This window comes from Narcine bancroftii, chromosome 4 (genome assembly GCF_036971445.1).
Source record: "Narcine bancroftii isolate sNarBan1 chromosome 4, sNarBan1.hap1, whole genome shotgun sequence".
In the NCBI taxonomy this organism is placed as follows: domain Eukaryota; kingdom Metazoa; phylum Chordata; class Chondrichthyes; order Torpediniformes; family Narcinidae; genus Narcine; species Narcine bancroftii.
The window spans coordinates 237,457,557-237,480,751 of record NC_091472.1 but is presented as its reverse complement, the minus strand read 5'-3'; the positions used below and the strand labels follow the sequence as shown (position 1 = coordinate 237,480,751).

The 23,195-nt window shown below is 41.2% G+C and overlaps 1 protein-coding gene across 8 annotated transcripts in view; it reads left to right on the top strand.

The window, feature by feature from the left end:
- The window catches only part of LOC138761742 (collagen alpha-3(VI) chain-like), a 380,600-nt gene that overhangs the window by 63,143 nt on the left and 294,262 nt on the right, over positions 1-23,195 (top strand). For all 8 annotated transcript variants that reach the window (XM_069934408.1, XM_069934409.1, XM_069934410.1 and 5 more), the window contains 3 exons: positions 10,268-10,864; positions 14,397-14,993; positions 21,735-22,343. In XM_069934408.1, the coding sequence (XP_069790509.1) occupies positions 10,268-10,864; positions 14,397-14,993; positions 21,735-22,343 (1,803 nt within the window). The remainder of the gene's footprint in view (positions 1-10,267; positions 10,865-14,396; positions 14,994-21,734; positions 22,344-23,195) is intronic.

The window sequence follows — 23,195 nt, the reverse complement described above, 5'->3', positions numbered from 1 at the left end:
GTTTTGTTGAGTACCTCAGCTCTGGCCACCACAGTAGCAGGGATCTCCCAGTGGCCACCTATTTACATTCTCCATCCTATTCCCTTGCTGACATGTCTGTCCACTGTCCATGGTCTCATGTGCTGCCAGACTGTCCCAAACGACACCTCATCTTTCATCTGGGCACCCTCCAACCAGAGAGAATTAACATTGACTTTTCTGGTTTCTGTTATTCCCCCCACACCATCTCTATCTATGTCTCCTTTCCTTTATGTCTGTCTCTTGCTTCACTTTCCCCTCTGTCTCCTTTCACAGAACCAAACCCCTCTCCCCCAATCAATTCTCACCTTTCCTCTCTTGTCCTCCTCTCCATATCCAATTTACAGCTTTGGTTTGTTGGTCTGTATTCCTCCCTCTGCCCATTCTTTTAATTCAGGTGCCTGCCTGCTTTTTATTCATACCTTGAAGAAGAGCTATGGATGCTGTGAGACTTGCCGAGTTCCTCCAGCATTTTTGTGATTTTACTTGAATATATTTGATTGGCTGATGTACACTGCTTCCTTGGACGAAAAATTCCACAGATTCACTACCTGCTCATCTGCATCCAAAAACGACACCTCTGCCTCTTAAGTCAATGTAACGAGACACCCTCTACTACTTCCTTGGGCAGAGAAAAAGCATTTCCTCACCAACTGAAATCTACTTTCTGATCTTGAGGCTGTCCCTTAGGTCTCCTCTCCCCTTTTAATGGAAACAACTTTCCTGCTTCTATCTTATCTATCCCTTTCATAAATGTATATTCTATAAGATCCCCTCTCAGTTTTCTGAATTCCAGTAAGCATTGTGTCAGGTGACTCAATCTCCCCTCAGAGGCTAATGTCTCCAGAATCAATCTAGGGAACCTGCTCTGCACCAGCTACAAAGCTCGTCCATCTTGGAGACTAGGCTGCACGCAATAGTTCATATGTCAAACCATCGTGACCCTGTACAGTTGCAGCAAAACTTCCCTGCAGTTAAATTCAATCCCTCTAGCAATGAAGGCCAATATTCTGTTTGCCTTCTTGATTACCGGTTGCACCTGCAAACCAACCTTTTATGACTCGTGCATGAGCACTGCTCAATCTCTCTGCACAACAGAAAGCTGCAATCTTTCACCATTTCAATATTAATCTGATCTATTTTTCTTTACCAAGGGAATAACCTTGCCTTTTCCAGTATTGTACTCCATCTGCCAGATCCTTGCCCACTCACTTAACCTTTCTCCATCTCTGCAGGCTCTTTGTATCCTCTGCACGATTTTTTTTCACTCAATTTGGCATCATCAGTAAACTTAGATACAGTATGCTTGATCCCCTTCTTCCAAATCATTAATGCATATTGTACCCAGAACTGACCCCTGTGGCTCTCTGCTCAGTACTAGAGAAACCCCCATTTATCCTAACTTTCTGCTTTTAATTGGTCAACCAATCCTTTATCCCCATGCTAATATATTACCCCTAACTCCATGCATCCTTTTCTTAAATATAGACTTTAATGCAGCACCTGATCAAATGTCACTCTAACCCTAACCCTGGAAATACAAGTGCACAGCACCCACCTGTTCCTCTGCATTTGGTTTATCCTCAAAGACTTCAGTGAATTTGTCAAACAGGAGCTGCCCTTCCTGAATCTGCTGTGTCCCTCTGGCGGAACAGATTCTATCTAGATGTCTCGATATTTTTTCCTTAATGATAGCTTAAAACATTTTGCCAACTCCAAAGATTAAGCAAACTGGCCTTTCCTGCCTTTTGCTTTTTCAACAGTAGCATGACATTAACTGTCTTCCTATCTGCCTGGACCTGCCCAACGTCCAGAGAATTTTGGTAAACTATCACACATGCCTTTCCAATATCTTCTGCTATCTCTTTCAGTGCCCTGGGATGTGTTCCAAGATAAGGAGAAGCTTCTGATTTCCTATCATAACTTGGCACTCTTCTTAACTCTGCTGCACACCGGGAACACTGTGTTGGCAGAACAGGAACTTTGCTGATAAGACTCTGAACTTAGGGAAAGGTATCCAGTGCAGCTCAGACTGATTTTGTGGAACGTGAAGGAAAGTGACTGCTTTAGTTGAAGCCCCTGTCCATTCAGGACAAGAATAATGTCTTTTTATCCTCTGGCCTTGCTGCAATGCACAAGAAGGATTGGATGTTTATGGCATGAGCCTCCATATTTTCCACCCTTTTTTCCCTGAGCGATTTTAGATGCAGCCCATCCAAGGTGGATACCAAGGCCTGCTGGTCTTTTAAGTGCTTCTTCAAACTATTTTTATGTCAACTATTCTTGTCATAGCCGTCTCTATTAATGCAGAACTGTCATTATTTTCTTGGTTGGTGAATCAGATGCAAAGTCCTTGTTTTGTATCATTGATGCTACAAGAGTTCCTCTTTGGTCCCCAACCAGCTCACCTTTTTGCATATTTGGCTGTTGTTTTTTTCTTCTACTGTCAAATAAATTTATTGGAATTAAACAGAAACGTCTTCTAAGAACTTCTTTTGATTGCCATTTATAATGAATTTTCTACATTGATTACAGTTCTCAGCTGGCATTACTATAATCTTGTAATTATCCTGTCTTGTTTTAATCACTATCTTGAACAGGTGCAGAAGCATTAATGTTGAGCAATCCTCAACATTAACTATGTGGAAATCATCATTCTGTTCCCTGATGATCTCTTCATTCATTTCCTGTTGGCTATTTAGCGAGTCACTAATCTTGTTTCCTCTCTTCATCTATATGGCCTTCGTTCAGTCTACCAAGATTAACTTTTCCGCAGATGAAATATTTGCATTCTTTTGTTTTCTCATCAGTTTACAACATTACACCAAACACTGTTTCCTCCCATCCTTCAAAACGTACGGGCTGTAGGTTAATTGGGGCATTTGAGGCACAGGGGCTCATAGGCGGAAGAATCTGTTACCATGCTGTATGTCCAAATTTAAAATTTAAAATAATGATACTGGGATTACTCACCCTTTTCAGATGAATTATTTTCATTGTCATGTAGAACCCTACCCTTGTTGAGTCAAAACTCATTGATCTGAAAAATTCTGTTAACAACTTTGAATCCATCTCTTCTAAACTAGTTATATTCTGCTAACCTCCAATATTCACAATTGCAAATATTTTTATCTGGCACAGTTTTTGTCCTATCAGCCACATTTCCAATGCTACTACACAGACAACATTGAGCAATATAGTTGCCTTTTTGCCATTCCTGAATTTTAATTGAATCCACCTTTCTTAGCCTTTACAACTACATGCATCCTGCTGGATGCTTCAATAGCTTGTTTATTTAATACTGCTACCAGATTTACTTCCCCATCTTTCTCAATAAATTTCAGCCTAATATAGAAAGTAACAATAGAGTGAAATAATGTAAATTGATTGACACAGCACATCAAGCAACATTTGAGAAAAGAAGCTTTTTTCTTTCTTGATGATAAATATTTGGTGGGTGAAGATCAATTCATTTGTCACAGCAAATTCCTCCTCATTCCTTCTTGTACAGAGAGGGAAAGAACAGTGATCGATTCAGAGAGTTATGGAGTTGTGTGGCACACAAGTAGGCCCTTTAGACCTTCAAGTCCATGCTGGTCACCTTGCCTATTTATGCTGATCTCATGCCTACATTAATTCATCTCCCCCTGTACCCTGCCCATTCAAGTACCTAACTAGATGCCTCTTAAATGTTGTCACTGTTCCTATCTCTACCACCTCCTCTGGCAGCTCTATCCAAATACAAGCATGTTGAAAATAGACCTCTCAGATTCCCTTTAGATCTTCTCCCTCTTATCCTAAACCTTTGTCCTGTGGTTTTAGACACCAATGTCATGGGACACAGTCTCTGGTTACCCTATCCATGCCTCTATCTTGTATCTACATATCTCTATCTTGCAGGCTCTAAGGAAAATAGACCAAGTCCATTCAATCTCTCCTTTGAACTCAGGTCCTCCAATACAGGTAAATTTCTCCCATCTTAGTCACATTTCCACTGCAGTGTGGCAACCAAACTATAGAACTATTCCTTGTCGGCGGAACCAGTGTTTTGCATTTCAGCAAACACAGTGTCCCAACTATTGCACTCAATTCTTTATTTATTCTGTGTAGCCACTTGCTGAGAGCTAAGTAAAGTGATAGAGACATAGAGCAAGACTGCAGGGAAACTTTCAGCCCAGCTCATCCATGTTGATCAAGTTGCCTACCTAAGCTTGTCCCGTTTTCATGCTCTTGGCCCATATCCTTCCAAACAATTCCTATCCCTTACCTGAAGCTTTTAACCTTTGTTATTCTATCCACCTTAACCACTTCCTCTGGCAACTCATTCCACACACTAACCCTCTCTTGTGTCAAAAATTATTACCCAACTGGTCCGCTTTAAATCTCTCCCTTCTCACCTTGAATCTATGCCCTGTTACCCTGGGAAAAGGATTATAACAATTCACCTTATATTTTCCCCTCATGGTTTTATGAACCTCCATCAACTAAATGCTTCAGGGAGAAAAGTTCCAGGCTCTCTTTATAATTCCTATCCACCAGTCCTGGTAACATGCTACGAATTTTTACTACACCCCTGTTGTTCTTTAATGGGACATATTCTCTCATGAGAATTCTTTTATTCTTAATAGAGGTAGAATCTTCTGGTATTCTCTTTTATCCCACCTGTTATCTAATGTCTTCTTTGTGGTCTACTGGTTTCTCCATTCTAAGCATACTTGTACACTTCCTGAACTCATCAAAGGATTTGCTTGATCCAAGCTTCTCAAAACTGATGCAATACACAAACATACTTGAGAAACTCAGCAGGTCATGCAGCATTCATGGAAAGTAAAGGGTAACCAACTTTTTGGGCCTCAACCCTTCGTTAGGTATAAGATTTATACAGCTATACCTGACGAAAGGTCCATTAGCCTCCCATAAACACTTCAGCCACTTGCCCTATCACATTCATAACAATAGGTCAGGTGTTCTGTATTCACCAGGTGGGCTCTCCACATCTTAATTGAGGAAGCTTTCTTAATAAATTCCAAGCACTTTGTACTATGTTACTCCAGTCAATATATGGGAAATTAAAGTTTTCCTATAATACTATCTGATTATTATTACAGCTCTGTGCAATTTCCCTACACGACTACTCTTCCAAGTCTCCTTGACGATTTGAGGCCTATAAATACAGCCCCATCAAGGTGAACATTCCCTTCTTTCTTTTTAAATTCTACCAGTATAGTTTGATTAGATGATCTCCCAAAAATATCCTCTCAAACCACTGTTCTTATCTCTTCCCTTTCCAAGAATGCAAGCCTCCCACCCCGCCCCCCCCCCCCTCTCTCACCTGGCCCTCTATCACACCTGTAGCATTCTGGAACAATGAGGTGCCAGTCTTGCTTTTCTCTTAGCCACTTTTCTGTTATGCTTGTAATATCTTAGTATACTGAGCCACTCCTAACCCTGAGTTTACTTGCCTTATCTATTAAGCCCTTTGCATTGAAATAAATGTAATTTATACCACTGGTCCTTCTCTCACTTTGCTGCACTCCTGCCTATCCTGTCCACTTCACTTACTCTCTTTGAGTACTGTATTAGCCCTCAAATTCTCCTCTGCCTCATCTCTAATTTAAACCTTCCCAAAAAGCATTAGCAAATCATCTTTCCAGTTCAGGCATAACCCTTCCCTCTTGTACAGATCACCTTTTCCTCAGAAGAGATCCCAATGATCCAATGGCCCCTGCACCATCTCCACAGCCACACATTTATTTGTTCTACCTTTCCATTCCTAACCTGATCAGCATGTGGCTCCAGGAGTAATTCAGAGATTATTACCCTCCAGGTCCTGCTTTTTAGTCCAACTCCCTTAATTCACTCCGCAGGACCTCATTCCTTTTGTGGCCATTGTCATTGATGCCAATGTGCACAATGACCTCTGGCAGCTGATCCTCCACTATGAGAATTTTCTAACTGCTCAGAGACGTCCTTGACCATGACACCCAGGAGGCAACATGTCATCCAGGTGTCTCTGCTGATGCCATAGAATCTGTCTGTCCTCAAGGCCTGTCGTGGCACCACTGACCAGACTGCTCCTGTTGTTCCCTTAAAGGTCATTTCCATCCCCCCACCCACCAACGCAATGGTATCTACAGAAATGTACTTTTTCTTAAAGGAGTTGGCCACAGGGAACCCTGCCCTGCCGCCTACTCCCTCTAATTTTCCAACCAACCTGGAGCCTGAACCTTGGGTGTGACCACCTCACTGTAACTGTTATCTATAATCTTCTCAGCTTCCTTTATGATCCAGAGTTCATCCAACTCTAGCACCAATTATCCGACTCTGACAGTAAGGAGCTGAAGCTGGATGAACTTACCATAGGAGTAGGTCCCAGTGACACTAGAATTCTCTTGATGTCCCATCTCCTGAAGGAGGAACACACTGCCATCTCTACGGCACTAAGTCTGAAAAGACAACAAAAAAAATCTCACTTGTTCTTTCTACTAATGCTTCTTGCCGAAGCCACTCGAGCCTCAGCACTTCACCTCAACCACTGCATTTAACAGTCCTTGCAATGCAACTTCTTAGATAGTCTATTTTATTGGTTGATGTGTTACCGGACCACCTTCAAACCAGGCTCAGCTGCCAGTTCAGCAAGCTCCTCTTCCTTCTCCCACTCAACTCTGCTTTGATCTCTGGTCATCTTACTACTTTCAAATCACATCAGAATGAGTAAACTATTGCCATGAAATTCTCTCTAATCAAATATGTAACATCCTCTCCTGTCCTATCTCCATCATGCCAGCACCTATACCCTGAGAAGTCTGTATTCTACAACAATCCCAGAGCCTTATCATTCATTGTGTATGTTCTACTCTGGTTAAACTTCCAAAAATGCGTCATTTCATAAATTATCTGTTTAATCCCATTTGCCATTTCCTTTGCCACTTTTCCAGTTGATTTTATGTCCTATGTTCAACTTTTCCAGTTTCTGTTAAACCCCTCCCGCCAAGTCTCTCTTTTCCTACCTCTCTGTTTCCTTTCCTTCAGCTCACTACCCTTCTCTTCCCTCTCCATTCAGAGAGCGTCCCCTTTTCCTGTCACTTCTTTTCTACTCGCACCTCCATCCACCCATGATCTGTTAGCCTGTACTCCTCTCCCTGCCTTTTCCTCCCTCCTCTCCTCCCACCCCCCCCCCCACCTTTTTATTCAGGAACCTGCCTGCTTTTTGCTCAAATGTTCAGGTTGGCATGGGTGGCCAGCGATTGAGACCAGGGTTCGATTCCCACACTGTCTGGAAGCATGTGTACGTTCTCCTTGTGTCTACGTGGGGTTTTTTCTGGGGGCTCCAGTTTCCGCTCACTATTTAAAATGTACCAGGGGTGTAAATTTGGTGGCATAGAGTCGAGGGCCGAAATGGACTGTTACCGTGCTGTATGTCTAAAATTAAACATTTATATATTAAAAATTTAAATTTAAATAAACTGGTTATCCTTTACTTTCTATAGATGCTGAGTTTCTCCAGCACTTTTGTGTATTCTAGTACAATCACAGTATCTGTATCTCTAGCACTTTCTTGTTTAATGGTATTAGAAAGGAACTGGAGAGAATGGATGGGGAATATGTGGTATTGGGTAAATAAACATTTGACTTTCAAAGTCAAGCAAGTTAGAATTCAGCACCAGCACTTTTTATTATGAAGATGAAATATAAGGATGCAAAAGTTCAGGAACTTTGGATGTTACCTTAATCAAAAAAAAATGTACATTGTTAGTGGAACCAAGTTTAGGATCTGTTCAAAATACTGGTGAAACTGCATGTGGTGCGTTTTGTGCCGTTTTGGCCACCCAGCTGAAGCAAAGGTGTCATTCTACTGGAAAGGATGTAGAAAATATTCACTAGAACTTAACTAAGACTGATGGACTTGAGTAATGAGGCTTGATTGTGTTACGGGCCCAGTTGACCCCAAAACTCAGCAGCAATAGAAATTCACTAAAACAAATGGTTCCTTAAACAAAAATAGTTTTTAATTTTCTTTAAACATAAAAACAGGATCAAACTTTAACTTATTACTATTAACTTATTCTAACTTAACCCCCTTCTAACTCTAAGTGCACGTGTATGTAATGTGTGTATAAGTTCAGAAAAGTTCTTTGATTCACAGTCCAATCTCACTTCTCACTCTTTCAAGTTCGCCAGTATCAGGCAATTCTTAAACTTTGCACAGAATTTATCATTTATTAATTTTCACCAAACTTTGGTGTTTAAAAGTAATTGGTTAACACTCAGGAAGGTTTCTGTTGGTTTCAGAGAGAGATTTGTTGCTCGTTGGACACACACAAACTGATTGCCTCCGATCAGCCACATCAGTGTCTTGCTGAAGAAATTTGCCGCATCAGGGTTTTCCAAGAGATAACCTGTTCTTCTGCAGGTCACCACAGAGTTCCTTTTTGTTTCCCTTATTTTAGGTGAAACACTAGCCAGGCATTTCCGCTTGTATGAACCACAAGCTGCCAGCTTGCCATGCTGCAGAAACTAGTCCATCTGTTTCTGTCTCTTCCTCCAATCTTCCAAATCCATTCATCTGTTACTTTCCACAGCATGTCCAATTAGCACCTACATGTGAAGGCTCTGTAGGCATTCTTCAAAGTTTTTGCAAAGGCACTTGGAGCCTGGACTGCCTGGCTTGAGCAGAGCTCTGGGATTTTAAATGTGATCTGTTTTGTGATATGTTTGCTTGTGACCTACACTACCCCCACAATCTATCTCCTTCGAAAACATATACAATATAAAATATGATATATTCCATCACAATTGTCTGGGACTTTTCTCCCTGAAATGTAGGAGATTTAGTGGGGACTTTATCGAATTTTAAAAAATCATAAGGGAAATAGAAATCGCTTTTTTCACATTGTAGGGGAACCTAAAACTAGAGAGCATTGGCCGTATTGTGTGGCAGATGTGTGGAACAAGCTGCCAGAGGAAGTGGTAGAGGCAGGTACAATTACAGCATTTAAAAAGCATTTGGACAGGCACATGGAGCAAAAGGGTGAAGAGGGATAAAAGTAAGGCTTCCCTTATTGTCACAAAATACTACATTTAGAATATAACATGTATGAACTTCTTTTACTTTTATCTACTGTAAAGCAGACATAGAGTCACCACTTTGTCCAGCACCTCTCACTGAAATGAGGACTGGTGTCCCTAGGTGGTCTCCTCTCCAAGTACTGGCCAGTTCTAAGTCTGCTTGTATATAGGCCAAATGCAGGCAAATGAGCTTAGGAAGACGATGTGGTCAGCATGGGCAGGTTGGGCCGAAAGGCTTGTTCCAGTGCTGTAAAATCCAGGACCTTGTGTGTTAATGGATAAAACAGGAACTGTCTGAACTCTTGAACTAGGTGTAATGTCAGGATGGCTGTTATGACCCAAACTAATAAATGTGATGGCTTTTTTTGAACTTGTAATAAACCTTGATGGAAGAACATGGGAGGCTTCTATTTTGTCTCTGGACTTGTTCAAAATTGTACCCAATTGTGTACTGGCTCTGTTGAAAGTTAAGTTGATATTAATGGAGGAACAAACAAAAAGGCTGGACTATTTAAGCAAATCAGAAAACCTCTTGCAAAAGAGGTAAACAGTTACTGTCCATTCTTCTTTCTTCTTTGGCTTGGCTTTGCGGACGAAGATTTATGGAGGGGTAATGTCCCCGTCAGCTGCAGGCTCGTTTGTGGCTGACAAGTCCGATGTGGGACAGGCAGACACGGTTGCAGCGGTTGCAAGTGAAAATTGGTTGGTTGGGACTTTTCACTAAAACCCTTCATCTTAAATTGAGTTCACCAATTCCTCCCTCTTTAACTTTGTTTCATATATACTGACCTTTTCCAGTCCGTGTCTTCCCTGCACATGTGCCTGTAACTCACTTCTATTAATCCTCTCTCTCTTCCCTGACCGTGACTGAACTCTTCTCTCACCGTTACCATTATTCACCTAGCTTGTATCAGTGTTACTGCTTTTCTGCCATTACAATTTTTAAAAAAATGTCAGATATGTAGCTTGTACCCTTCTCAGCATCTCTTTTACAATTTTATTTCCTAAATGACACTTCTGGTAGCTTTCAACAGTGCTAACTTATTGATGGAAATGTAATAGGTGCAGAGAGTAAATTTGACTTATTTCAGAAAGATAGCACAGATGTGATGGCTCAAATTACTTCTTGCACTCTTTTAAACAATTTAGTATTTTAATATCTATTACCCATTTCCTGCAGATACCATTAAGAGAGATGTTGTGTTCCTCATTGATGGATCAGAGAACGTCAGACCTGCTTTCCCCGCGATTAAAAAATTCATCACCAGAGTGGTCGACAATCTTGACGTTGGAAGGGACAAAGTCCAAGTTGGATTGGTTCAGTACAGCGAAGATCCCAGAGTCAACTTCTACCTAAACAGCTACACGACGAAAAAGGACTTGACAGATATGGTAAATAATCTCAGGCAACTCGGAGGGCGAAGTGCCAACACCGGCAAAGCACTGGAGTACGTCAAGCAGAACATGTTCACGAGACCTGCTGGGAGCAGGGTGGAGGAAGGTGTTCCCCAGTTCTTGATCCTGCTCACTGCCAGCAGGTCGGCCGATGATGTTGGTCAGGCAGCCCTGGCACTGAAACAGGCCGGGGTAGCTCCTTTCACCATCGGCTCAGGCAACGTAGAAGAAGATGAACTGCGGCAGATTTCACTATCCCCTAAGTATATTTTCAAGGTGCCTGATCTGCGGAATGTGGAAACTGTGCAGCAACATTTGGGGACCCCACTAACAACACTGAACAAAGATCAGATCGTTCAAATCCACACGACGATCCTTGGAGGTGAGGAACTCTCTTCACCAAATCAGTCTTTGTGTGATGATGTTCAAATTTGAATTGATTTATGCTGAGACTGAGGAAGATAATATTCATTTTAAAAATTAGAATTACAATGTTCAACAGAAAGAAAACTTGCATTGTAAATTGGCAAGTTATTAACTTTTCTCATGTGGACCTGAAAGAAGGAATACCTAATAGTTAAAATGGAAATCAGCATCCAAAATATCTCCACAATCACTGTCAACCAATTCTAAACACATATTTCACCTTTTTATCTTCATCTTTAAACTGGTCTTGATAAAGGATCGTGACCTGAAACTTTGCCTATTTCTACCTCTGGATGATACAGTAAAACCCCTGTTATCCGGAATTCAAGCATCTGGAAAAAAAAATTGTGGAAAATAAATAGGTTAAAAAAATACGAGTGTTTAAAGATGGTGCACATGCCGTCGTTTGCCAATCATACAACATGAAATTGTAAACAATCAAAAAATTATCTTTTCTGGTATCTACCAATTCCCAGACATTGCTGGACATCAGGGGTTTTACTGTATATCATCTGGTGACATGCTCTCTGACCTGTTCAATTTATATTTTACCTCTCGTTGATAACTATAAACTTGAGGAACAACATATTATGTTCTTCCTGGACAGCCTTAAATCTAATGGCATGATCATTGACTTTTCTAATTTTAGGTTATTCCCGACGTCCATTTGATTTTTTTGGTTCCATCTCTTCGTGACCAAGTGCTGTTCTTACCTTTCTCTCTAACCCCCCCACCCTTCCTAGTCGTTTTTCCCTCTTCTTGTCTCTCCACCTCTCCCACCTTCTATCCTGGCTCCTCTCCAACCTCTTTCCCCCTTCATGTTCATGGCAACACTGTTACAGTGTCAGTGAGTAGGGTTCAGATCCCATGCTGTCTGTAAGGAATTTGTGTGTTCTCACCATGTCTGCGTGGGATTTCTCCTGGTGCTTCGGTTTCCTCCCTCCATTCAAAGTGTACCAGGGGTGTAAGTGATTTGGGTGTAATTGGTCAGCACAGGTTCAAGGGACTGTTACTGGGCTGTATGTCTAAGTTAAAAAAAAGAATTAAAACATTTAAATTTAAATATTTAAGTTTTATTTGAATGTGAACATCAATCCATGTAAATTCTCAATGAAAACAAGTGGTTTGTATTTTCCCATCACCTTTATAAATTACATCACAGCCAAAGCCATTCTGGCCATTGGGTGTCATGCAATTACCCTACCAACCCTGTACATTTATTGTTGGAGGATGGGAGAAAATGAACACCGGGGGAAACCCATGCAGGTCCCAGGGAGAACATATAAACTCCTCAGAGATAGCAGTGGATTGGAACCCAGGTCAGTGGCACCGTAATAGCATTGCAATAATTTAGTTTTAACTAGTATTTGTATTTTTAATTATTTTAAATAAGATCTATTTAAAACTTTAAATGTTTTTTTTAATTCAATGTACTTCAACAGCTTCTGAATGTCTCTGACCATTGGAGATGTTTGGAGAGAACGAAAAGCTATTTGACCACATCAGCCATCCCAATGCTGTTGGATCAGCACATGGGTGGAGTCTCATGTCTTTCTGCCCCACACATTGTCATCTCTCATAGACTGCTCCACTTCTCAGCTGGTAATCCTCCAGCTGAGAAGCCCTGCAACACCCTGAAGAGGCCAGCAAGATTTTATTTATCGTAGGGAAAATAACAGGATATAAATGAATTCAGGAAGAATCCATGTGGATCCTTCCTGTATGTGGCTCAGGGATTCGGAAGAAGCAATGATGTGTTTACTTCATTCAGCCTGCTTAATTTTTTATAGTATCATCTAATGTATTCAATCGATCACCTCTAAATTTGACCTTATGCTTCCATTTCCTTTCACCTAATAACGTTCATGCCTCAGCTACCAACTCTAATCTCAAATCCCAATTCCCCATCTTTCTGTTCTGATTATATTTATTATTTCTTTCCTCCATATGGCATTTGATCTGTGAATGTTACTTAAATTGTTATTAGTGTGAACAAGCAGGAAGGACTCAGCGGGTCAGGCAACATCCATGGAGAGACATGGTCAATATTTTGGGTCAGGACCAATTTAAAGTCTTGTATGTATCAGGAAAGCTGCATTAAAAAAGACATTCATTACATTTGTACCTTGAACATGTCTATTGTTATGAGCCCAAAGGACCCCAAAACCCAGCAGCAATACATATTCACCAAAACAAATGGTTACTTAAACAAAAGTTGCTTTTAATTATCCTTAAACATGAAAACAGGATCAAACTTTAACTTATCACCATTCACTTAACTAACTTAACTTAACCCCCTTCTAATTCAAAGCGCACATGAATGTAAGTTCTGAAAAGTTCTTTGATTCACAGTCCAATTTCACTTCTCATTCCTTCAAGTTCACTGGTTGCAGGCAATTCTTATACTGTGCACAGAATTTAACATTTACGAAGTTCACCAGGCTTTGGTGCTTGCAAGGTAAATGGTTTCTGCTCAGGAAGGTTCTTGTCAGTTTTCGGAGAGAGATTTGCTGTTTACTGGACACCCACAACTGATTCCTTTTAATCAGCCACTTCAGTGTCTTAACAAAGAAACCTGCCCCCATCAGGGTTCTCCAGATGATAACCTCTTTCTTTCAGGTCACCACAGAGTTCATTTTTGTTTCCCTTATTTCAAGTGAAACATTATGCAGCCAGTCCTCTCCTCTTGTATGAACCACAAGGGCTTTTATCAGGTTGAACTAAGCACTCACAACCCGTCTTCCAAATGAGGTTTTCCATAAGCTTGCCAGCTTGCCCTATTCCAGTCCCAGCTGCTGCTGACTGTAAAACTGCAGAACCGAACTCTCTCTCTCTCTCTCAGAGAAAAACCCTGTTTTACTCTCTCTGCTTGCAAAACCCCATGACCCTCTTAGAACAATAAGTTCTATTCCAGACAGTCTGTGAGCTCTTTCATCTGTTACCTTTTTGTAAACAACAATCCATTAGTGAAGTCTCATGGGCTTTCTCCCAAGCTTTTGCAAAGGATCTTGGCGCCAGACTGTCTATCTTGAGCAGAGCTCCAGTATTTTATTTAAAATACTATTTTAAAGTGTTTGTATATGACCTACACTAAAAATCCTTCCCCAATTTATCTCCCAAAAACATATCTATAATCTGTCACACTATGACAGTAAGCAGTTAGCGTAGTGGTTAGTGCAACGCTGTTACAGCACCAGCGACTGAAGTTCGCTGTCTGTAAGGAGTTTGTACATTTTCCCTGTGTATGCGTGGGTTTCCTTCGTCTGCTCTGGTTTCCTCCCACGTTTCAAAATGTACCAGGTTTGTAGGCCAATTGGGTTTAATTGGGCAGCATGGGCTGATGGGCTGAAAGGACCTGTTACTGTTCTGTATATCTAAATTTGAAATTTAAAGTCTTCATTCTTTCTGTCATTCAATGACAAAGGTACCGCGCAAAAAATGTTATATGTTGGCTCACACTTTTGTACTCTACTCTCTGTTCTTTACAGACTCCATAAAAAGAGATGTGGTGTTCCTTGTTGATGGATCTGAAAATGCCAGGGTCAATTTCCCTTCAATTAAAAACTTCATCAACACAGTTGTCGATGATCTTGACATTGAAAGTGACAAAGTCCGAGTCAGCATTGCACAGTTCAGTGAGGATCCCAGAGTCAACTTCTTTCTGAATACCTATACAACAAAGGATGATGTGAAGAGGGCAGTCAATGACCTCAGATATAAAGGAGGGAGACAAGCTAATATAGGTGAAGCCCTGAGTTATGTCACAAAGAATGTCTTCACACCACCTGCTGGGAGCAGGTTGAAGGAAGGTGTACCCCAGTTCTTGATCCTCCTCACTGCCAGCAGGTCCTCCGATGATGTAAGTCGGGCAGCTCTGGGACTCAAACAGGCCGGGGTAGCCCCTATCAGCATTGGTTCAGGAGACACAGAGGAGGACGAGCTCCAGCAGATTTCAATGTCCCCCAAGTTTAGTTTCAAGGTGGATGATCTACAGAATTTGGAAACACTAACACAGCGCCTGAAGACACCATTGAAAACACTGAGCAAAGAACAGATCATCAAAATCATACAGGATGCTCCTGAAGGTGACAATGAATTTTCAGACTTAGATGTATTCACATGTGGCACCGACAGCATGTCTTGTTGCTTTTTCATATCTTAAACTATTCCATGCCTCCTCATATTCCCTTCTGACCATTATCTGACACCTACAAACATCCACACCCATTACCTTTTTATCAGTAAGAACATAAACAAAATAAAGCAGGAGTAGCCCATTTGGCTCCCAAGCATCCAACAATATTAATAGTTATCTTCTACTGCAATATTATTCTCCTGACTTAAAACCTGGAACACAGAACAGTACAGCACAGTAAGGGCTCTTTGGCCCATGATGTAATGCAGACCTATATAAAACTACTCCATGGCAATCTAACCCTTCCCTCCCATACATCCCATAATGTTTTCCTATACTCGTGTTCCTATCTAAGAGTCATTTTAGTGTCCTTATTGTATCAGCTTCTACCTGCACCCTGGGAACTCATTCCAGACACCCACCTCAGATATTTCCCCAAAACTTTCCAAAAAGGGTGTCCTTTAGTATTGGTAATTGCTGGGGAATCTACCCTATCAACTGACTCTCATACTATTATACACCTCTTCCAAGGCCCTTCTCACATCCTTCTGAAAATTAGGCAACTAGAACAGGGCACAACGCTCTGTGTGATCACACCAGAGTTTTATAGAGCCAAAAATGACTTTGCAGCTCTTGAACTAAATCGCATGACTAATGAAGGTTAACACACCATTCATCTTTTATTCTTTCTGATAATTCTGGCATTAACCTTGCACTCCACCTTCTATTTCAACCTTCAAGAGCAGATCACCTCACATGTATCCAGATTGAACTCCATCTGTCACTTCTTTGCCCAATTCGGCATCCAGTTTGCATCTTGTTGTAACCTACAACAACTTTCTACATTTTCCACAACATCTCCAACATTCATGTCATCTGCACTCTTACAGACCCACCCCTCCACTTCTTCATCCAAGTCATGAAAAGAAATCACAAAGAGCAGGGGTCTCAGATCAGATCCCTACAGAATGTTCCAACTACAACCGCTCTCTGCCTTTTGTGAGTAAGCCAATTCAGAATCCAGGCAGCCAGGCTTCCATGAATTCCACGCCCCATGACTTTCTAAATGTACCTTGTCAAATTTTCAAGATTTATTTTGAATCCAGAAATCTGTTGATCCCTGTTTTGAATGAATTCAATAACTGGGTGTCCAAGACAAAGATTTGTCACTCTCTTCATGAAATAATTTATTCTCATGTTGTTTCTCATTGGCTTGACCCTTTAATCCAAACTATGAGATCTGTTATTCTGCTAAACTCTGGAATACACAGACTAAGCCTGCTTAATTTCTTGTCATATGATAAATCCACCATCCCAGGAACTAACCTGGTGGATGGTTGGATTTGTGTTTGAAACCTGACAATTTTCAAAAGCTCACTTAGATTATAAATGTTCTTGTTTAGTTTTGAGTCAATTGCCAAGAAGGTGGATAGAAATAGTATCCAGGAAACAAAGTTATGGTGAGGACTAAAGTTTATTATTTGGTCTTTCCAAAATGGAATTTCGGAGAGAGAATGACTGAATTAAGGAATGTGATGGTGAAAGAGAGCCATGTATCATCATATTATACATTAAACATCTATCAATCTCACAACCTTTGCACATGCTCACTATGATCCAGCAAATAGATATGGGGATGAGAGGGCTGAGGAAGGATCTTCAGAGGATTCTGGAGGGCAGTTGAACCACACTGGAAGTGAGGGTAGGTGTTTGAGGAGGAGACCTGCAAGTTGGACAGAAGTGAAACGATGAAGATTGTGGCATTGCCACTTAGAATCCATTGTCTTCACTATCTATTGCATTTATTACCTGTCCGTGGAATCCTTTACTGTCATTCTGTGGACTTGCATTGTCTTTCGCCCTCCTTAGTCCTGTACCCATATCAAGGGTGGATCCTGAGCCATATGTTCCTTATTGAGCATTCCTTTTCCTTTTTGACCCACTCTTATTTATAGTCCTTTTCAGCAACATCCCTCTGTCCATCCTCATCACACCAATCCTTGTTCATGCCAACGCTGCCCATCTTAGGGAATTGATGATGAGGTTTTGGGGTTCTTTAAAGCACAAGATGAAATAGGCGAAAGTCAGCATGGTTCCCTTCAGGGGAGATTTTGGATTTTGCCAGTTTGAATTCTTTGAGGAAGTAATGGCCAGGACAGAAAAAAAAGAGTCAGTGGATGTCGTTTACTTGGATTTTTCAGAAGGCCTTTGACGCGAGGCTGATGAACTAGATGGAAGCCCAAGGTACTACTGGAAAGGAGAGAAGATAGACTGATGGCAGAAAACAAAGGGTGGGAATAAAGGGGAGCTTTTCTGGCTGGCTGCTGGTGACTGGTGGTGTTCCACAGGGATTGGTGTTGGTTCTGCTGCTTGTCATGTTTTATGTGAATAATTTAGATGAAGGAATTGATGCTTTGTAGATGATTTGAAGATAGGGGAAGTAGGATGCTGCAGAGGAACTTAGACGGTTGGGAGAATGGGCAAAGAAGTGACAGATGGATGTGTATGGTCATGCTCTTTGGTGGAAGGAATAAAGAAGTAGAGTATTTTCCAAATGAGAAGAAAATTCAGAAAGTAGAGGTCCAAAGTTACTTGGGAGTCCTCATGTAGGATAATTTCCAGGTGTGTCAGTAGTAAGGAAGGCCTTCATTTCACGAGGATGGGAATATAAAGGCAAAGGTATAATGTTGAGGCTTTATAAAGCATTGGTCAGACCACATTTGGAATATTGTGTGCAGTTTTGGGCACCGTATCTAAGGAAGGCTGTGCTGATGTTGGAGCCTAGAGGAGGTTTATGAGATGAGAAGGTTAATGTATGAAGAACGTTTGATGGCTCTGGGTCTATACTCGCTGGAGTTTAAAAGAATGATGGGGTTCTCATCAAAACCTACTGAATATTGAAAGATGTTTTCAGTTGTGGAAGAGTCTAGGACCAGAGGGCACGATCTCAGAATAAAAAAACTTACCTTTGGGGCAAAGATGAGGAGAAATTTCTTCAGTGGAGGATAGTGAATCTGTGGAGTTCATTGCCTCTGACAAGTCATTGGGCATATTTAAAGCAGAGGTTGGTATGTTCTTATTAATAAGGGTGTCAAAAGTTACAGGGAAAAGACAGGAGAAAGGGGTTGAGAGGAAAATACATCAGCCATGACCCAATGGGCCAAATGTCCTAATTATTCTGCTCCTATGTCTTCTGGTCTTGCAGGGTCTCTCCCTCTGGGAGAGAGAGAGAGATCTCAGTGACAAAACCTATCTGTCTTACACCGTCTCCTCAGCCTTATTTGTACCTCCAACATCTTGATTTTTTTTTTGTTTATGCTGAGAACTATCTCAAAGGTTGTCATAGCCAAAGGGTGGTAGTGGAGACGACTCTCGCTGCTACACCATTGCTCTTCATGTTGTGTGTCTCAATCAGCCATTGAAAAGCAAGTCCATCTCCTGGCCTTCACTTGTGGCATAGTTCTTATGCCCAGTGAAGCTGTTTTCACTGATAGGAGAAGGGGCAACGGCAGGCCACTAGTACCTTGAAACCTGTTGCTCTGGACATATGGGGCCTGTTAATCATGGATGGTAGAGATGGAAAATTCAGATTTCAAACCTCTGCTGCCTTGTGGCTATACCCGCTCATGAGAAAGGCTTTGGGAATAAACGGTGAGGAAAAATCCGTAGTCGGAGTTCAGAAGGCGGCTGACGACCGTACCCAGCATCGACACGGGAACTCCTGCGATGCTGCTGGCACCTAGCTGTATCGTCCTTCGTTGTTCATTTGGACCTGCCATTAGCATGGGGGGAGGGGAGGGGTGTCTCATTGCATGGGTAACAGGTGGATCTCCATATCAACTCTGCCCTGGCTTGCACCCTGGAGAGGCCACTCCAGTTTCGCTTTAGGCGCAGTACCCATGGTTGATCACGGCCAACATGAGGCCATGCAATTCAAAATATTTATTTTGAGATCTTACTTCTTGAATTATCCTTAAGTTGCAACACTCCTTATGCGAATGCACCAGTATAACATTTCTCCTTTGGGTAGTCCCTTCACTCTATAACTCTCAATTCCCCGATTTTTCAAAGTCTATCTGATGTTTATTTTCTCTTTGAAATCTTGTATATGCAGATGTACATTTGGCTACAATGTTCCTTCCAGGAAATCTTCACTCTCTTTCACATCATCGACGTCCCCCAACTGCTCTTGTCCCTCAAAGTCTTGATATTGAAAACAAACAATTGGTGTCACATTAACCAGGTGTGATTATCCTGGCACATAATGAGCAGCAAGGAGCTTTGCTCTAGAAGGGCCATGGGGATAATTATGGAAATTATAGGCCAGAGAGCCTCCCATCAGTTGGATGATGAGTGGAGGGCAGTGCATGTTGACAACATGGACTTTGACAAGATCTATGATGGTAGACTGATGTATGGGATCTATGATAATTTGGATTTGGAATGTCTTGCTCATAGAAGATAGAGTCTAATCCTATCTGGAGGTCCATGTACAGTGATATTCCATGGAGACTGTTGATAGGATCCCTGTTGTTTGTGATATATAAAATGCATTGGATGAACAAGTAAGTGGGTTGCAGATGACATATTACAGAAGATTGGTGGATCTGTGAACAGTGAAGAGGGATATCCAAGGTAGATAGAAAACAGTTACCAAAATGGACAGAGAAATGGCAGATGGAGGTGTAACACTTTGTGAGGTCAGACAAAAGGGGAAAGTATACAGTTAATGGTGGATTTTTAACAGCATTGATATGTACAGGGATTGAGGGGTATAGGCCCAGGGTCCCTGGAAGTGGACATATAAGTAAATAAGATGGTATGGTCTGCTTGCTTTCATTGGTTGGGGAAGAGAATATAGTGAGTGAAGAGGTCATGTTGCAGCTCTATAAAACTGTGGCTGGGCCACATTTGGAATGCTGTGTCCCACTCTCGTTTCCCCATTGCAGAAAGGATGTGAAGGCTTTGGAAAGGATACAGAAGAGGTGTATTAGGAAGCTGCCTGGATTAGAGGGTATGAGGTACAAAGAGAGGTTGGTCGGGGTGTGCATCACTGTGTGGTACAGGAGCACAAGAATCTGCAGAGAGATGTGAAAGCAACTCAGACCATCTCACAGAGATACCTCTCCCTCTCATGAACTGCATCTATACTTCTTCCTGCCTAAGAAAAGCACTAATCCCACTCCGGCCACACTATCTTCACTCTCCTGTCGGGAAGAAGATTCACGGGGCTGAGATCACGCTGCATCAGATTCAAGGACAGTTTCTTTCCTACCACTATCAGACTCCTGAATAAATTTCACACGTCAAATTATGTTGTCTTTGGTCTATACAAACTGATCTCTGTAATTCAACACTGTACAGTGTTTTACTTGTACATCTGTGGGATGTTCATAAAACAAACTTTCTCACTGCACCTCAGCACATGCGACAATAAAATTGAACAAACTTGGATTGTTTTCTCTGGAGCATCAGAGGCTGAGGGGAGACCAGATAGAAGTTTAAAATGTTAGGAGAGTCCTGATCCCAAAACAAAAATGTCAAATATTACAGGACATGCATTTCAAGTTCAAGTTTTATGATCATCTCACTGTACATATACAGCCAGACCATGGTACTCACACATACTACACAGCACAATAATTGCATGCATATATAAAACATAATATAAAAAATAAATATGCATGAGTATTTTGGAATAATTTAATCATTTTATTTCGCAGGCATGCAAGGTTACAATATACTGTTCATCAATCTCATAGCCTGTGGGAAGGACACAGAAGCTTTGGGTGGGGTTGGGGGGGGTGGGTGGGAGATGTGGGGTGGGCAGGCAAAGGATGGAGTTTAAAGGTGATGTGTGGGACAAGTTTTTTTTTTACGCAGGAAATATTACATTGAATGGGTTGCCAGGGGTAGTGATGCAAGAAGGTATGACAGTAGCATTAAAGATAGTCTCGTGAATGTTCAGGAATTAAAGCAGTGGTTCTCAACTTTTTTCTTTCCACTCAAATACCACTTTAAGTAATCCCTATGTCATCGGTGCTCTGTGATTAGTAAGGGATTGCTTAAAGTGGTATGTGGGTGGAAAGAAAAAGTTTGAAAACCACTGTTTTTAATCATAGCTAATTGACTCGTTATGTGCATGGTTTCATAACTCCAAAGGAAATGGGCCAATGACAATTTTTCTCAAGCAAAATATTTCAGTTACAATTGGGTCAAGAACAGTGATTCTCAACCTTCCCTTCCCACTCACATCCCACCTTAAGCAATCCCTAACTTATCACAGAGCATTGATGGCGTAGGGATTACTTAAAGTGGTATGTGAGTGGAAAGAAAAAGGTTGGGAACCACTGAGTTAAAGGAATAAGCAGGAGAGATTTTGTTCAATTTGGCATAATGTTCAGTGCAAACTTTACAGGCTGAAACATCTGTTCCTGTGCCGTACTGTTCTATGTTTGTCAAGCAAATACTCCACATTCCGTCTAAACTAGGGCCTCACAATATACACCTTCAAAGTTGAATAAAATCATACTGACCACAGATTTGTTTGTATTCCAAGAAAAGTGAACAAGAAATCCAATGACTCTTCATGTATCTTCTTCATAATGTTTTTCTTCTTTAACTTTTTAAAAATCTAGACAAATGTTTTCCTTCCAATTAAATTTGCTGAACTGACCATTCTTGTTTGTAGCTCCAAGTCCCATTCCACAGATGCCCAGGAGAGATGTTGTCTTCCTCGTTGATGGATCAGACCAAGCCCAGACAACATTTCCTCAGCTAAAAACATTCATGATCAGAGTAGCTGAAAACCTTGACATTGGAAGGGATAGAATCCGACTTGCTGTTGTGCAATACAGCGATAACCCTTCACCCGAGTTCTTATTGAATACGTACACAAATAAACCTGATGTGGTAAAAGCGATCAGAAATGTAAGACCCAAACGAGGCAAAGAGAGCAATATTGGCAGAGCTTTGGAATATGTCAGAAGAAGTGTGTTCACTAGGGCAAGTGGGAGTCGAAAGGATGAAGACGTGCCTCAGTTCCTGATTCTTCTCACTGCTGGAAGGTCCTCTGATGATGTCAGGCAGAGAGCAGAGTCACTGAAAAGGGAAGGTATAGCTCCATTCGCGATTGGAACCAGGAATGCTGATACAACAGAACTGCAGCACATCTCTTTGTCTCCTGACTATGTTTTTAAATTTAGTGACTTGCAAAATGCCCAAAACATCAAGGAATTTTTGATAGATCCTATGAATGATCTTGAAAATGATCGAATATTTGAAATCAGGCGCCTTCAAGGTAAGACAAAGCAATTTCCTTCAACAATTAAGAACATGTTTCATGATGTACCGTGCAAGCAAGAAGGTTGATTGTTGGTTCGCGTTGGGTGATCAATCTGCATACCCTGGGGTCAGGAAGGGAAATAAACAGCCAAATATCTTACTTTGGTGATGGCTATTCATTTAGCATGACAAGAACTTAGTTGACAAGCCATTTAGCATGGCTGAAGATTACAGAAAGTTTAGCTCTGCTTTCCATTTTTTAATGTCCAATGCCTTTTTGAGCTCATTATTTGAGCACTTTTCAAAATGTCTCTGACTGCCCACACCCATAACTAAGTTCTAACGAGAGTCAATGGCAGGAGATATAGAGCTGCTGTTTAAAACTATTTGTAATTTGATATTAGTTCATCAACATAGGCCAGGGGCTAAACTGCAGAAAATGCTATTGACAAATGAAATGAAAGAAGCAAACCATTCAATTACTGCTCAGTTGGATAGGAATCATTTAGAACAATGGACAAAATTCAGGCTAATGAGACTATCCCAGAATGTCAACTAGTTCAGCATGATGAGCTGGGCTGAATGGCCTCTTCCCTCCTGTATGACTCTGTGACTGTATGTCAGCAGTTTCCATCCTGAGTTTATTTGACAAAAAAAAGATCATTATATGTTTAAAAATTTCCTGAAAGCAACATTATTTTTAATTTAAAACTTTCAGTCATGGTGTCATCTGACCAATTCAACAGGCTGACAGGTTTAGTCTGACTCCTCTTGCCCAGATTAGAGGTCACTGACCACTGCATTCCTTGCTGATCTCAGTATATGACTTGATGGAGCCGATAGATTGCAGTCATCAGTGTGCTGATAG